Source organism: Triturus cristatus, chromosome 8 (genome assembly GCF_964204655.1).
Source record: "Triturus cristatus chromosome 8, aTriCri1.1, whole genome shotgun sequence".
Lineage (NCBI taxonomy): Eukaryota > Metazoa > Chordata > Amphibia > Caudata > Salamandridae > Triturus > Triturus cristatus.
This window is the reverse complement of record NC_140591.1, coordinates 206,434,250-206,451,473: the sequence shown is the minus strand read 5'-3', so window position 1 is coordinate 206,451,473 and position 17,224 is coordinate 206,434,250. Positions and strand designations below refer to the sequence as shown.

Here is a 17,224-nt window from a genome sequence, read left to right as displayed (position 1 = left end):
CCGCAGCTTTCACAGTGCCATATTTCTCTCGCACTTACAGCAGCTACATCACACACAGTCTAAAAGCTGCAGCGATCACCTTCTCTGTCAGCCGGACTTCACTTGCTCGTCGCGGTCGCCATCTTGCGCACCTTCCCGTGCGATTGATTGCCCCGGATCTCTAACAGGCGCTGTGGAGATAGGGGAATTGCTTCCTTTGTCACCGCATACAATGCAGTCTCCGCAGGTCAATGCTGTTATTGGAATCCCGTTGGATAAACGGCCGCGGCGCCATCTTGTCCCCGCTGCAGTCCAGGCGGCAGATATTTCGGCAAAGCTCGATCGGAGGATGCGATCGGAGGAAAGCGAAATAGGTCTCCAGGTGAGCCTCCTACTTTCCGGTCGCGGAATCTTGGTGAAGGGTGGGAACAAAAATGCGGTGGAATGCCGTAAAGGAGGCTGGAGAGAGGAATCGCAACAGAGCATCAGCTCTGCGCGGCCTTGACGGGAGCTGGCTCCTCCTCTGATCATGAAAGCAGGAACGCAGCAGTGGCATGGTCCCAGTGAGGTGAGGGGGTCCCAGGGGACCCTCTTCAGGCCCTAGGTACCCAGAGTACCACTTACTAGGGACTTACAGGGGCCAGAAGGACCAAATGTGGATATGTTTTAGGGAAGAAGCACTTGCACAGGGGACCTGGTTGGCAGGGACCATGTGCACTACAATTGAAACCATAGCAAAACCAGGAAAAAAGGTTGGGGCTAATTATGTCAAAAGAGGCACTTTCTCAAAAGTACAAAGACAATTCCAAAAGGATGAAAGGCTGGTACTTCTGAACAAATATTCAGAACAGTACCGAAAAATCAAGAAGGTGATTCGGAAACACCGAAAGCTTATTGAAAATGAACCTGAACTGCAGAAATTGTTTGTGCAAAAACTATTCTGAAATCATCATTTATTCTAAAGAGGAGCAGAAGAGAAGATAAGAGCAAAAACGGAGTGAAACCTTGTCCTAACTATGTACATTGTAACAATTCTTCAAAGACTACAGACGTGCTAGAACTGGGAAAAAAATAATAATTGAAGGACATGCATGTGTGACACCAAGTGTTGTATATACATGATTAAACGCCGCTGTAGCAATGCTTATGAGTGCAAAATGAAAGGTAAAATAAAGATTAGAATGACCAAACACAAAACAAACATTAGAAATGAAAACAACACAGTTCCGCTTGTCACACACTGCATAGTGATGCAGCATAAAATAAATCAAACAATGTTTCTTGTAACTGAACAAGGGAAACCACCACCAAGGGGAGGTAACAGAAATAATTTAGGCCCAAAAGGAATATGTTTGGATATCCAGCCTGCTGGATTGAAGGACAAGTTTGAAATGATTATACTATAGATTATTGAAGTACATTGAATAAACTGTTTATTAGAACACTGGAATGTTGAGTGCTCCATTGAAAACAATGGAGTGGCTCCAAGCTCATAATGGCTGGTATAAGTCTGGAGTGCCACAAGGAGGTGATGGACGGAGCGCTGAAACTTTTCAGACACTCACCCCCAGTCACAGATCTGGGTTGAATCCATCATCATTCTTTAGCTCACTTCACCACCTCGGTTCAGGCCCAGCTATATGCAAATCAGTCTTGACCCTGTGCCTCATGGGAACAGTCCAACCCGACCTGCCGCGCCAGGTCTTCCCTTAACCGGAAACAAACATACTGACCGGTTTCTGGGTAACACCCTTCATCAGCCAGGCTAGCTTGAATCCAGTGGCAAAGTGAGCAAGGGACCCACGTCTGAGCATAACCTGCCAACTTAGGGTGAACAAAGCAAACACAAGGAGGTGATGGACGGAGCGCTGAGACTTTTCAGACACTCACCCCCAGTCACAGATCTGGGTTGAATCCATCATCATTCTTTAGCTCACTTCACCACCTCAGTTCAGGCCCAGCTATATGCAAATCAGTCTTGACCCTGTGCCTCATGGGAACAGTCCAACCCGACCTGCCGCGCCAGGTCTTCCCTGAATCGGAAACAAACATACTGACCGGTTTCTGGGTAACACCCTTCATCAGCCAGGCTAGCTTGAATCCAGTGGCAAAGTGAGCAAGGGACCCACGTCTGGGCATAACCTGCCAACTTAGGGTGAACAAAGCAAACACAAGGAGGTGATGGACGGAGCGCTGAAACTTTTCAGACACTCACCCCCAGTCACAGATCTGGGTTGAATCCATCATCATAAGTCTGGAGTACCAACATTCCAATGTTTGTCTTTCTGTTTCTCCCTTATTAATTCAGGAAATTCTACCCTTAGTGAGTGGAATGTTCTAATAGCCTTATAACCCATGTGCCTTGGGTTATACAGGTTGTTAAAGGCATTCACCACTGTTAGAGGCCATTGCCTGCTGGTTAAGCCTATAACTCTGGTTTAGGGCCTTTAACAACTGGTATTGCCCTCGGCAGCTGGCTCCATCAGGACACTGGAATGTTGAGAGCTCCACTTTAGACAATGGAGTGACTCCGGGCTTATGGTGTCTGGTATAAGCCTTGTGCTCCAACAATTCAATGTTTGTCTTTAATTTAGAGCATTCTACCTTTAGTGGGTGGAATGTTCCAATAGCTTCATAGCCCTTCTGCCTCAGGCTATACCTGTTGTTAAAGGCCCCTACCCTCGTTATAGGCCCCTTCGGTTCAGGCCCTTTAACAACCAAGATAGCCCTCTGCAGTGGTCAATAAGCCTACATTATGTTCTCTATTTTCCTTTTCTATGCTTTTCAGGTTTCTAAAAACATTTTTGGGACAGTTGTAGTAAGGTACAGAACAACTGCCATGGAAATATGGAATTGTACAGGTGTTCAAAGTTAAAGTTTATGTAGATATCATTAGACAAACAACATTAGTAAATGCATGTATAACAGAATTTGTCTCACTATCAATTGGGCAAACAATTGAATATTACATTTTTATAGGCAATATGAAATGATCTATACAGACAGATTTAAGTGTGACTAACACAGTTGACCACACTGTGAGATCATTAAATCAGGAATGATCAGTAAATTGTAAGTGTCTAATGTTACTTGAGTGAAATAAGGCACCACGGTTAAATAGGAAAATCAGTGAAACGGAGTTTGATTACATCGGCCTGAAGGTAGAGCCAGCACTTGCAGTGTAGTAAACTGACAGTTACACATCCAAGCATGGCATGTTAAAACAACTATGAGGGAAAGCCCCACAGGGTTTTAACCAATGGGCCTGTGATCCAGATATTTTCCCAAAGGCCTCCATCCTGTTTATAAACATAGTCAGGTCGAACACTACACCATTCACATCAAGCAGTGCATAAACCACATATAGATATACGATATGTGTAATGCTAGCTAAGGGAATGGCTCTGTTTTTTTGATTCTGTGTCACATAGTATGAATTACGGTGCAATAGCTAAAGCAAATATCACAGCAGAGAAGGGGCACCCCTACCGTTTTCCCCTCTCTCTGATGTGCAATTCTGATATAGTTCTGCCTGTGGGAACCCTCGCAAGTGATTGGATGTAAGGTAAGGTAATCCACCTCATGATATTATCAGTAAAGGCCAGTCTTCTCACTGTGGTGAACTTGCTTCACCAGCTAATAGAATCGATATCTATGGTTTCAATGCTGAAGAGGAGAGACAGAGGAATGTAGTCTTAATCTTACAAATGTTGGTGTTAAAACAAGACCTAGTAGGAGACCTCTGTTTATGGAGGAACATGGGCCAGTGCAAAAAAATGTTTTTTTAAAAGATGCGTTCCTTACAGTATTTACCATATGAATTCCTTCCTTATTAATATTGCAACAGAACTATGAACAGACAACACACAAAGGAAGCATACGGGTTACTGAAAATCCTCAATTATTAACACATTTAAATACGCAAATGGGGATGACATTATCAGATAAGGGGAGGTGAGAAAATACAAGGGTAACAACTTTAAACATTTCTGTGCCTTACTGGGTGCTGGCAAGTCTTGCAGTGAGACCTTAAATATTACAATAAACTTTATTTGCCCAATCAGAGACTCTATCTAAACTATACATCAAATGTTAAAATAACAGCTGGGTATCATGTCAGGTAAGTAGGGGAGGGAGGAACATCAAAACACATTCACCCCCAACCCCCTTATGTTTTCTCTCTGGGCACAATGGGTATTTTAATGGGGCCTCACAACTTTCAGAATGTTCAAATTAAATGCAAGAAGGTGTTGCAACTGTACCAGGTTTTATCCTCATTTTCACTACCTTCTATGTGCTTAACAAGCAGGTCTAGCTGTTTTGTTTTGCGGGGGAGGGGGTTTACAACTTACAAACTTTAAGTGTCAAACGGCAGTTCACCTTTCCTGACCAAGAAACAACACATAATTTTGAAGTTACACTGAAAATGTATAATGTTAATATGGAAAGATTCCGGGTATTGTGACATATTAATCATACAGTTGCATTTAATCATATGAATGGCGGCGCTCTCTAAATCCTCAGCCTGCCAGTAACATTCCTGACATGGGATATTTCATGATATCGCGTAATATTATGAAAAGGTATTGCCAATTGCGGCAACAATTGTACAGTTTTAGGGAAAGCGATCTGGCACTGGGGGCATTTCTATGGTCCTTTTGTGCTTTTGGATTCTGGGATGATCACTAACTTGAGCCCAAATGGTCAGTTAGTCTTGCATTTGGTTGGGTTTAGAGCCTCTTATGGATCTATGAGGAGCATCGAGTGCATGGGTATGCCCATCGTAGGACTTGGAGAAGAATCCGTGACGGATAATAGGCCAATGGTTTGTCCAAGGCCCTCTCCTCCAGCAACAGTCAGAAGCAAAATGGTTGAAGCAGCAATAGTAGGCAGCACAGCGGAAATGTTGCCAGAGTTGCTGTTCTCTTCTTATGACTATAGGAAGCTGACTTTACACAGCATACCTCTTTTTTGTAAACTATATAAGGAGTCCAGGTATCCCTTATGAGTGGACAGGGGCTAGCTGTAGTAATCCCAAGGTGCTCTATCGAGGGTAGTGTGGTTGAGTAGCCTTAGGCTCATCAGAGAGTAGTGTTGGACATTTATTGCACAAATAGTCAATAAATGATGCACACAGTCAAAAAGGAGATCCACACCAATTAAGAAATATAACAGGCATTTTTATATATATTTTGAACCCAAGAACTTCGTCATCCGGCAAGTACTTTTTCATAATGGACTTTTTACAGTTTTAGCAATGTTAACCAACAGTGGACGTGTTGGTAACCTTGCATGCTATGCAGTAGAAGGGAAGGGGGGTGCACCTGGAAATAGGCTGCAAGGGGGGTCCAAGAGACAAGTCCTGGAGCTCCTAACGTGGGGCTAAGGTCGTAAGGGTCCTGGAAGCACGGGGAAGCAGTTGGTTTCCCTTTAACAAGTGGCAACATTTTCATAGAGTGGGGCACATCGGGCAGCTCACCTTAGGGGTGTGACTGTCCTGCGTCAAAGATGGCATTGATCTGAAGTCTTCGGCCTGGATATGCTGATTGCTAGCCATTCTGTTTGGAGGAGGTGTAAACACCTCCTGCCAGAGCAGGCATTGTTCTTGACCTCTGAGAGCAAGGCTCCCACCTTCTAGGGGGTCAGAAACGAGTGTGGTGGCAGGCTGGACTGGACTAGCCAGCCAGCCAGCACACTAGTGGACTGTAGGTTTCAGGAGGTATCTCTAAGGTACTCTCTGGATGATGTATTAATATATCCATCACTGGAATAAGTGTTTTTTTTTTTTATACAGGATGTTTGATACCAAACATCCTTGGTTTCAGTATAGGCATTATGTAGCTGGGGAACTCAAAATCACCAGTGCCCAGTATATATACTCAAGATGGCTTCCCTGTTCACTGGTAATGTGTAAGAATCGACTTGGGCACCACAGGGGCATATCGGCTCATGCAGATTTGTCCTCACATCCAATATAATGCACCCTGCCTTAGGGCTGTAGGGGTGACTTACACATATTGCATGCAGTGTGTGTGGGCATGGCACACAGGAGATGTGCCAAGTCGTGTCTTCACTTATATCTGCACAATGTCACGTAACCTACAATGGCAGTCTGCATGAGTGTCGTGAGGGGTCCCTTATGGTGGCACAATACATGCTGCAGCCCTTATGGACCCTCTTTAGTACACAGACCCTAGGTACCAGGGGTACCATTTACTAGGGACTTACAGGGGGGCTAAAGGTATTGCCAATTGGGGGAACAATTGTACAGTTTTAGGTAAAGAGGTCTGGCACTGGGGACCTGGATAGCAGGAACACAGTGCAATTCTGTCAAAATTGCATCAATTACCAAGCAAAAAGTCGGGGTGGCCATGTCAAAAAGGGGCACTTTCCTACAATGACCATCATTTGTGATGCACAATGGAAAAAGATTTGAGAGAATGCACCCCTGAATGAGTCAGACCCCATGTATGGTATAGGTGGCTTCAAAACATTGGCTGTTTAGAGAGCACTGGAACTGAAGGGGGACAGTGATTTCGAAGTTTGGTACCATAAACAACTGTGGAACCACGGTTGCTAATCACCTCAAAAGAAAGCCCAATACAAGACGATAACATCATCAAAGGACCGAGTCCTTTGTTAGATCACATGGGCTCTGTAAACGATGCCTGGATGTTAGGTGAAATCAACAACATAGGTAGTCAATCATATCAGCTTCTTTCCAACACAGTCTGTCTACTGAGAACATATAATCGACAGATGGGGCTTCTGTAACAACACTGTGCCTTTCCATATTACGTCTGTTTATTAGAGGCCCGTTACTCCAAGGTTGACAAATGCCAAAGAGGCCTGTAAAAATGTACAGCTGATTCATGAGGGATTTAGCTGTAAGAAAATCACATGCAGCTTGTAGTAGGTACGCAGCACCGCCCTTCTTTTGTTAATTTGTTGTGCTTTTCTTGTATAGTTGATTACTTAAGGTTTTATATCTGTAATTTATATATATGGCTGTTTTGTTACAGCAGTGGAATATGCATGTGTTATGCATTAACCGTGAATGTGGAACTGAAAAAGGCAATAAAGAAATGTTTTCCAAAAAAAAAAAAAAAAGACCATGTACAGCATTTGTGCATGGAATATTACTGTTCCGCTCCAGACAGACAAAACTGGTGAAAGCCTGCTTTCCACTCCTTTGAACCACGGTATGGGAGCTCATCAATCCTGGGCCCTGATACAACTGGTAATCATATTACTAATGCGAAGGGGCCTTGAAGGACAAAACTCGTAGATGCAAAAATTCCCTAAAATATTCTATTGAAATAGTTGCAAGAGTGGTCTTCACTAAGTATCCTAGAAACCTGACCAATCTGCCCAGCCATAGAAAAGGACCTTCATCACAGAAACTGTCTTGCATGGCAGAACGCAGGGATAGAACCCAGGAGGGGCAGCACATGTTTCCAGGAATTCAAAATGCTCTGAACTTAGATTATGCAGAACTTGTGTCTCAAATTGTCAGCAAAGCTGCCTGGGAAGAGGCCTGGGCATAGGAGGTCTATTTGTAAGCATGCTTGGCTAAACATCGAACCCAATACCTCAGCATTTTCAGATCTGTTGCAAATATTTACACTAGTAAACTCATCAGTGCATCTAGTGTTTATTTCTAACATTTAAGGTTACAGTAAAAAAATCTTACAAACCATAATAAACGTACCAAGAAGAGCACATCCAGCTGCCTTACATGCACTGGCAACACCAGCTACAACGGTTTCAGTGACTCCAACATTGAGTTGTCCACAAGCAAAGTAATCCAAGAAGAAGAGTGGTTCTGCCCCCTGAGCCAGGATGTCATTGACACACATTGCCACTAGGTCCTGGCCAATGGTACAGTGTTTATCACAAGTTTGTGCAATCTAGAATTTGAAAAGGAGTTGATGGTTAATTACTGTGAAATAAACTCAAGCTTAGGGTGTCACAGGCAAATTCTCTTTAGAAAGGCTATGCAATCATAAGCGTGACAGATCCAGAATAATACTATAATGGGAGACTAAACTGCGTACAACACCCAGACAGAAACCCTTATGCAAAACTGATCGAAAATAGGAAAGTTTTAGCACTCCCTGATACGTTATTGATCCTACGCACACCGCTGGCCACACTCTAGGACTGTATTTCTCCCATAATGAATCAGAGGTCTTACTTACACATCCCAGAGTATGGTCTGACATTTGACTAATATTACTACAACAGCTTTGCTGTAGTTCATTAGGTCATTACATCGCAGGCAAGTTTATCGGAAGCACCTTCACACTGCAAACTCATGGATAACATTTTATTCTGTATGACACATGTTGTGTGCACTGGAGACTAGCAAAATTCAGAGTTTTTCGCGTACTAGAACAATAAGTCATTTTTGTAAACAGTTTTTTCAGTGTGTGAGTTGGGCACGGATGTTTGCACTTGTTTTTGTCTTTGGAAGTCACGAGGTATGTGACTGCTCCTTTGGATCATTGTGCGCATGGGCATCGGCTCCATCCTCAGATTGTTTTTCGCCAGCAGGGAAATGATGGAGTTTTGTAAGAAACAGGAAAGATGCCCATGTATGCTGTATCTAAGTAAGATAAAACTGGAAACCGATAAAGGTAGCCGGGTGGGCGTGTGTAGATCTGCAGCTGTACATGCCAAGAACAGATGCATACTGGTAAGTACCATATTCCGTTCGAGGCATATGAGCTGCAGATTACACACTATGCATAGATTGTATAGCAATCTCCCCTCCTAGCGGCACACCAGTATCTGTTGCAGTAGTTTGAAATAGTGTTTTGAGTACAGCCTGGCCCACACTAGCTGGTTGTTTCGTTTGCACATCGACACAATAGTTTTGTGAATGCGTGCGGTGTAGACCATGTAGCCGCTCTGCAGATATCGTCTAAGGGAATGTTCCCTAAAAATGCCATTGAAGCCCCTATCTTTCGTGTAGAGTGGGCTTTAGGAGGAACAGATAATGTACGTTTTGCTTTGAGGTAGCAAATTTGTATGCATTTGACTATCCACCTAGCTATCCCAGATTTTGAAATGGGGTTGCCCTTGTGTGGTGGTGAGAAAGACGCGAATAGTTGCTTGGTCTTACGAAAAGGTTGTGTTCTTTCTATGTAGTACAGCAGTGCTCTTTTGACATCTAAGGTGTGAAGAGCTCGTTCTACAACTGTTTGTGGCTGCAAGAAGAATACAGGCAGCTCTACAGATTGATTGAGGTGGAAGGGAGAAATGACTTTAGGGAGGAATTTAGGATTAGTTTGGAGAACAACTTTATTATGATGCATCTGCAGAAAGGGTTCCTGAATAGTTAGTGCTTGTAGTTCGCCAACTCTTCGTTGAGAAGTAATGGCTACTAGGAAAATAGTTTTCATTGTTAAGAATTGTAGCTCACATTTATGTAGAGGTTCAAATGGAGGTCCCATTAGTCTTGTGAGATCGAGGTTTAAATTCCACACAGGTGAAGGTGGTACTCTGGGGGGAATTATTCTTTTGAGGCCCTTCATAAAGGCCTTTATGGATGGTTCTCTGAAAAGTGATAGATGTTGTCTATTTTGTAGATATGCTGCTATGGCAGCAAGATGCAGGCTGATAGACGTGCAGGCTAAGTTGCATCTTTGGAGGTGTAGTAAGTAGCCTATGATGTGTTGGATAGACACATCTAGGGGATCAGTGTTGTTGTTATGACAGTATATTACAAATCTTTTCCACTTGGCTGCATAGCATGCTCTAGTGGTAGGCCGTCTAGCTTCTTTAATGACGTGCATACAGTCAGGAGGAAGGTTAAGGTAACAGAATTCTAGGAGAGTTCCAGCAATGTGGGGTACCATGGTTGTCTGGCCCAAGTTGGAGCAACTAGGATGAGCATTAAGGAGTGTTGCTGTAGTTTGCGAACCACTAGTGGAATGAGTGGGAGAGGCGGAAAAGCGTACGCAAATCTGCCTGACCAGTTCATCCAGATCGCATTGCCTTTGGACAATGGGTGAGGACACCTGGCGGCAAAGTTTGGCCATTTGGCGTTTTCTTGGGTGGCGAAGAGGTCTATCTGTGCTTGCCCCCACATCTGAAAAAACAGTTGAAGAACTTGCGGATGAAGTTCCCACTCATGGATTTCTTGTGTTTGATGTCTCAACTGATCGGCTATTGTGTTTTGGACTCCTAGGAAATGTTGGGCTCGGAGAAAAATGTTCTGAGGTATAGCCCACCTCCATATGCTCTGTGCGAGCTGAGAGAGCTGCAGAGAGTGTGTCCCGCCTTGTTTTTGTATATAATACATGGCTGTCATGTTGTCCATGCGGACTAAGACAGCTTTGCCTGATGTGTTTTTGAAAGGTTTTCAAGGCTAGGAATATAATTAGTAACTCCAGGTGGATGATGTGGAGTAACTTTTGTTGAGGTGTCCACCTGCCCTGCATGGTGTGATGTAGTAGGTGAGCTCCCCAGCCGGAGAGCGATGTGTCCGCTGTCATAACTATTTGAGGAATCTGCTCTAGGACCGGTCTCCCTTTGGAAAGGTTCTTGGTGTTTCACCACCGCAGAGAGCGATGGGTACGACCGTCTACCAACACCAGATCTGTTAGCTGACCTTGAGCCTGGTTCCATTGGCGTGCTAAGCACTCTTGGAGAGGACGCATCTGGAGTCTTGCATGAGGTAGTATGAGTATGCAAGAGGCCATCATCCCTATGAGTTGCATGAACACTCGAGCTGGAAGAGAGTGTTTCGATTGGAATTTGGTGAGAGGAGATTGTATGCTTGCTATCCTGGCGGGACTGGGATAGGCGAGCGCCCTTGAGGTGTCTATTGTGGCACCGGGGTATTGTTGCGTATGGGATGGTTGCAGCTGGGACTTGGCGCGGTTTATTGTGAACCCCAGGTCGTGAAGTTGTTGAATGGTGGCGTGAGTGTGTTGTACACACTGATTGTATGAGCTGGCTTTTATGAGCCAGTCGTCTAGATATGGGAAGACATGGATGTGTTGTCTTCTTAGGTGTGCTGCCACCACCGCTAGGCACTTGGGAAACACTCTTGGTGCTGTGGTGACTCCGAATGGGAGTACTTTGAATTGATAGTGCTGACCGTCCACTACAAATCTGAGATATTTTCTGTGAGCGCTATGAATGGGAATGTGGAAATAGGCATCCTTGAGGTCTAGGATAGCAAGGAAGTCGCCCTGTGAAAGCAGAGGAAGGACCTGCTGAAGTGTGACCATGTGGAAATGGTCTGAGTGTATGTATAGGTTTAGGGGTCTGAGGTCTAGAATATGCCTAAGAGAGCCATCCTTTTTTGGTATGAGAAAATAGAGGGAGTAAACTCCATTGTTTTGTTGGTGCAGGGGAACTGGTTATATTGCACTTTTGTGTAGGAAGGATAATGCCTCCTGCTTTAGCAGTAACAAATGTTCTTGTGACATTGGACGCTGTTTGGGTGGTATGGTGGGGGGGGTAGATGTTAGTTCGAGACAGTAGCCTGATTTAATTATCTGTTGCACCCACCTGTCTGAAGTGATGTTTGCCCAGGTAGGGAGGAATTGGTAGAGTCTTCCCCTGACTGGAGTGGAATGGTCTGGAGGAAGTGGAGGGAAGTCATGGGGTGGGGGTGGAGGCAGAGCGGGAGTTGTTGTTTATGCCTCTGCCTTTGCTGTTTTTCTCCCTGTAACCACCCCTTTGGTAACCTCTAGTAAAGGTGGATTGGGTGGGAGCCTTGTAAGAAGTGGAGGGGCTATCAGAGGAGTAGCCTCTGTGGGTGCTTCTGAAGGATGAGCAACGAAAGGACTGTCTGGGAGCCTGCGACTGCAAGGCTCCCATAGATTTGGCTGTGTCTGTATCCTTTTTCATTTTCTCAAGTGATACGTCCACATTGGGGCAAAATAGGGGTTGCTCATCGAATGGCTGATTGAGTATGGAACTCTGGACTTCGGGTTTAAAACATGAGATGCGTAACCAGGCATGCCTACGCAAAAGGACACTGGTGTTTATTGCCCTTGAGGCGGTATCTGCCACATCTAAGGCACATCCGATGGAGGTGTTGGTGATGGTTTTACCTTCCTGTATGAGTTCATTGGCCCTGTTTTTATACCTGTCAGGGAAGTGCTGCATTATGGACTCAAGTTCATCATAATGTGCCCCGTCATACCTGGCTAACAGCGCTTAGGTATTAGCAATGCGCCAAATGTTTGCTGCCTGTGACGCTGTGCGTTTGCCAGAGGTGTCCAGGAGTTTAGATTCGTTATCTGGTGGTGGTGCGTCACCTGATGTTTGGGAATTGGCTCTCTTCCTTGCATTAGAGACTACCAAGGAGTCTAGGGGTTGTAGGGCCTTTAAAATATGCTGGATCAGTAGGAGCAGCCTTATACTTTTTTTCTCTTCTCGGGTTGATGACTCGAGCCCTGATGGGTCTTTAAAGATCTCTGGTGCATGCTTAATGACCCCCTTAAGCATGGGTAAAATTAAGGTGGACCTTTGTGTGGTGTCGAAGGTGTCCATGAGAAAATCTTCTTCTACTGGGTCTGTATGAAGGGCAACCCCGTGATACTGGGCAGCGCTGTGAAGGAGCTGGTTGAAGCCGAGATTATCCTCTGGAGGGGAAGGGCCGGAAGGATAGATGTCATCTTGTGGAGTGTAAGGGATGTCTGGGACACTATAATCATCCCAGGGGACTGGTGAGCCAGTGGGGTAAAGTCCCCTAGGGGTTGATCGTCCGCACCTCCCCCTGCATCATCTGAGGTGCTGTCGTCATCGTCATCATCATCATCATCATCTACTGGGGTAGGTGATGGTGTAGGAGAGGGGTGTGGTGGGGGAGGAGGAGGAGGAAGAGGAAGAGGAAGAGGAAGAGGAGAAGGGATCCTTAATGGAGCAAAGTCTCTCTTTTTCGGTGGTGGTGCAGGTGCAGGCATATCTAGGGGTCTTTTCTTTATGCTAAGCATTAAGTGACCAGTCTTATGATCCTTCACAAGAGTCTTTTGGGTAGGATCTGGACGAAACAGTTCTTCTGTGGGAGGCAGATCGTTTGGAGTCGACGACTTCGGTGCCATAAGCTTTTTCGGCACCGACTCGGTAGCGGTTCTAGGTTTGGAACCGTGCAGTTTTGCAGTGTCTTTGTCCGATGGAACCTGTTGTTTTTTCGGTCCCGAGGTCTTTGGCTTCCACGAATGGGAGTCGGGCCCTAGGTGGCCGTTTTTTTTGGTCCGCTCCGAGGGTATTGTCGGTGCCGAGGAACCGGTGCTAGCCTTCTACGCCGAGTGCTTAGATGTCAAAGCAGTGGTCGGTGTGGATGAGGAAGAGGACGTCTTCTTTTTTGGTCCCTGTGTATGTTTTTCGGCACAGAGTGTAGGCGGACTCAAGCCTGAGTCACCTAAAGGCTTAGTAGGCTTCTTTACCGGGCCCGAAGGCAGGACATGAGAAGCAGTGTCTCGGTGTGCACCTGGGCCCGAAGGTGAAGGTGGTACCGAAGCCTTTTTTGATAGTTTCGAGGGGGGGGGGGGGTTTGGGTCGGGGTCGACGTCTGTACTCACGGCCCTCTGAGCTGGAGGGATGTCCTCCTCGATGTCGGAGTCATCTGCTTCGGAGGCGCTGATGATGCCTTCTTCGACCCGACCTTGCTCCCGAACATCGACGCCTTCTTGGAAGATGTCGTCGGGATCGAAGATGACGCACGAGCCATTGTTCTTCAAGCTCGTCGGTCCTGGATCGTCTTCTTGGAGCGGAAAGCGGCGCAAGCTGGACAGTCTCTGGCCTCGTGCTCCGGTGACAGGCAGAGGTTACACACCTCATGCAGGTCAGTGTGGGGAAACTTCGACCCACATCGAGGACACTTTTTGAATGGCGTCCTTTCCATGAGCCGGAGATGAGGCCCAGGTAGGCCCGAAGGCCTTCGTCGACAACCGGAATCGAAGACTTCGAAGTTGAAGGGTCGCGTGGATTGGGAAAACGTGATCGAAACAATACCGTCGAGAAGGGAAGGATTGCGCGTCGAAAGAGAAAACCGTTAACGGTTCCAAACTGGAGCGCGAAAACACATCCGAAACCGATGGCGGAAAAAAACAATCTGAGGATGGAGCCGATGCCCATGCGCACTATGATCCAAAGGAGGAGTCACATTCCTTGTGACTTCCAAAGACTTTCCAAGACAAAAACAAGTGCAAACATCCGGGCCCAACACCAGATGGCGGTCTATACATAGTGTGTAATCTGCAGCTCATATGCCTCGAATATATATATATATACATATATTACCTACTGGCGGTCGCCAGTAGGTAGTTATAGTTAGGACCCCTTTTCCATAGGAAATCCGCAACATTCTATTTTGAATAACTTTGGCGCCGGTCGATGAATCCTCGCGAATTTCTCAAAATAGGTGGGGCGCTACGCTCCGCTCCTACCCTGAAAGTCTCGGGGGGATCCGTCAAGCGGGGGCTGAGATAAAAGGGGGGTCCCAAAACGCGTTTTTCCCATGCATTTTTCCATAGGACCTTTAGAACGAGCTACAGCCCGAACGGCTGAACAGAATTACTCGAAATTTGGCAGAGAGGTAGTCCCTAGGTCAAGGAAGTGCCTTTTGTAGGTTTGGTGTAAATCTGTTCAGTAGATTCTGAGCAAATAGCCTTTAAATCAATATATATATCTGAGCCCGCTTACGGTACGCTTACCGTACGCTTACTGTAAGCGTACGGTGGCGTGCGCGAGCGCGATTCTGATTGGCTTTTAGATCTTAGTAAACATTCGAATCGGCCGAAACCAGGAAGCGGCGGCCGCCATTTTGTGTATTTCACTCTGAAAAAAAAGAGTGAAAACAAGAAAAGGGGGCAATGAGGAGAGTTACAGACCCCCTAACATTTGTAAGGGGGTCAAAGAAGGACAGAAAAGTACAAAAAAAACATTTATTGATTTTTAAAAAAATCACGGGGTACGCGTACGGTAAGCTTACGGTAAGCGTACGGTAAAAAAAAAATACAAAAATGAAATGAAATGCAGATTTAAGTGTTTAGATATTAGGGGGCTCTAAAAAGAGCCGTTGTGTTTATGAAGTGATTTTTAAGTGGTACCTACAAGTAAGTACCGATGCAGAGTCTAAGGTTCAAGAGGAAGACTCTGTTCCCTTCATCAGTGAAGTGCACACCATCTCCTCTATAAATGTCTTGCATGTCGTAACGCAAGTTGTTGTGGTAAATGGCACCCATACCATAGTCACGGAGGAAAGCAGAAACAGATTTGTTGACGTGCTTTCTTGCTTTGTCAATCTGTGGACAGAAATGATTGGACCAGTTCCATTTTTGCCTTTGGCATATGTTGGAAAACGCAAAGGCAGTTTTAGGGAAAAGTGAAAACAGTTGTGCAAAGGTGTCCTTCATAAGCATTTCCAGACCTACCCCAGTCAAAGTGCCTAGGTCATTGCCACCACAGTGCACTATTATGAGGTCAGGGTGTTGGATTTGTATGAAGGATTTCACCAATGGCATCAATTGGTGCCACTTTAACCCTCTCTGACCAATCCATTTAATGTCTACATTTGGCAAAGCAAGGTCTCTCACCATATCTGTTTTCTCTGCAAACTTATCACTCCAGAAGACATAGCTGTGCCCTACAATCCACACTGTGAACATCTTCAAAGGAGAACTGGATGCACTCAGGAGGTGTCTTTCAGTAGAATGGCAATATGAAAAGAAAGACAGTTTGGAAATGGAGGCATACATATTTTAAAAAAAAAAAAAAGAACTGATTGGCTGTTTCATACCATTCTAGAATAAAAACTAGGCTGTATGTGTAAATTAATAGAAGCATGTTTTGTATTGGTACAGAAAAATGTGTTACCAAAGAACAGTACTATGGATTTGCTGTTAGGTTTGAAAAGTCAAGCACTCTTGCTCTGTGGAATTGAAACATTGTTTGGCGAACTTCTGACCTAACTCAACACAGCAGTGTTCCATGAGCTGTTGCTATGGTAGCAGGCAGAAGTCAAGTTGGGGGAAGGGTACTAGGCAGAAGTCAAGTTGGGGGAAGGGTACTTTTGGAAAAGGGTTGGTTTTCAACCAATAGAAATGTGTGATTACATTTGAAAAAAAGGGGGAAGCACTGAGATTTGAAACTTACATGTATATGTGTGGAAAAATAGAGGGAAACTTTGCCATTATCTGGTTCTGCTGAGAGGAGAGAGGTGAACACAACAGAGATCCTGGCTCTGATAATCTGCTGTTTGAGTGTCACATTTCTTTCCCAACTAACTAATTTTAAAGGTGAGTTTACAGTTTGAGAGGGGATGTATGTGGTAACTTAAGAAATGAATAATAGAAATGGAAATTGTTTTTGTTGTAGTTGCGTTTATCATTTTCTGTTTTGGGAGAAATTTAAATGTGAGGAACATGTAAAATAATATGGAGTATGTTTTCACAATAAATTAAGGTGTACTGGAAAAAAAAAAGAATAGTTTAAGGGTTTGAGGTTGGACTCAGTAATGCAAATACATTCAGCATCACTAAGGCTGGTTGCCCTTGCTGGAGTGTAGGCAGTCACCGAGAATACACATGGTGGTGGTCTGAAAAAGCAGTTTGGACATGTGCATTTAAATAAATCAAAAAAAGTGGTTTCATAATGTGTCAGTCTGTAAAACTGATTTTCTCTTGCCCCGAAAAAAAAAGAGCAGTAAGTGTGCTTTCAAATTGGCAAATAAATTTCGTTTTGGGACTAATGTGAAAACATGACTCTGTGTGCAGAGAGGAATTATAGGCAGAGATTTATTGCGTATTGCTCTGGTGATTTCACAGTTGCATTAGATGGAAAGGGGGAGCGAATTTTTGGGGGAAGAAGCAGACTCTTAGCACACACCCATGTGCTTGCCATGTATAATCATGCACAGTATTTACAAGCGAGTGGGGTTTTCAGGTTTCAGTCTGTAATGCAAATACATTCAGCATCACTAAGGCTGGTTGCCCTTGCTGGAATGTAGGCAGCCACCCAGGTTACACATGGAGGTGGTCTGAAAAAGCAGTTTGGACATGTGCATTTAAAAAAATCAAAAAAGTGGATTCATAATGTGTCAGTCTGTAAAAGTGATTTTCACTTGCCCCGAAAAAAAAAGAGCAGTAAGTGTGCTTTCAAATTGGCAAAGAAATTTCGTTTTGGGACTAATGTGAAAACATGACTCTGTGTGCAGAGAGGAATTATAGGCAGAGATTTATTGCGTATTGCTCTGGTGATTTCACAGTTGCATTAGATG

The 17,224-nt window shown here is 44.8% G+C and overlaps 1 protein-coding gene across 1 annotated transcript in view; it reads right to left on the bottom strand.

Annotated features, from left to right (window-relative positions):
- GART (phosphoribosylglycinamide formyltransferase, phosphoribosylglycinamide synthetase, phosphoribosylaminoimidazole synthetase) overlaps positions 1–17,224 on the bottom strand; it is a 250,057-nt gene that overhangs the window by 128,788 nt on the left and 104,045 nt on the right. The window contains exon 14 of the mRNA XM_085621375.1: positions 7,691–7,889. Coding sequence (XP_085477501.1) covers positions 7,691–7,889 — 199 coding nt within the window. The remainder of the gene's footprint in view (positions 1–7,690; positions 7,890–17,224) is intronic.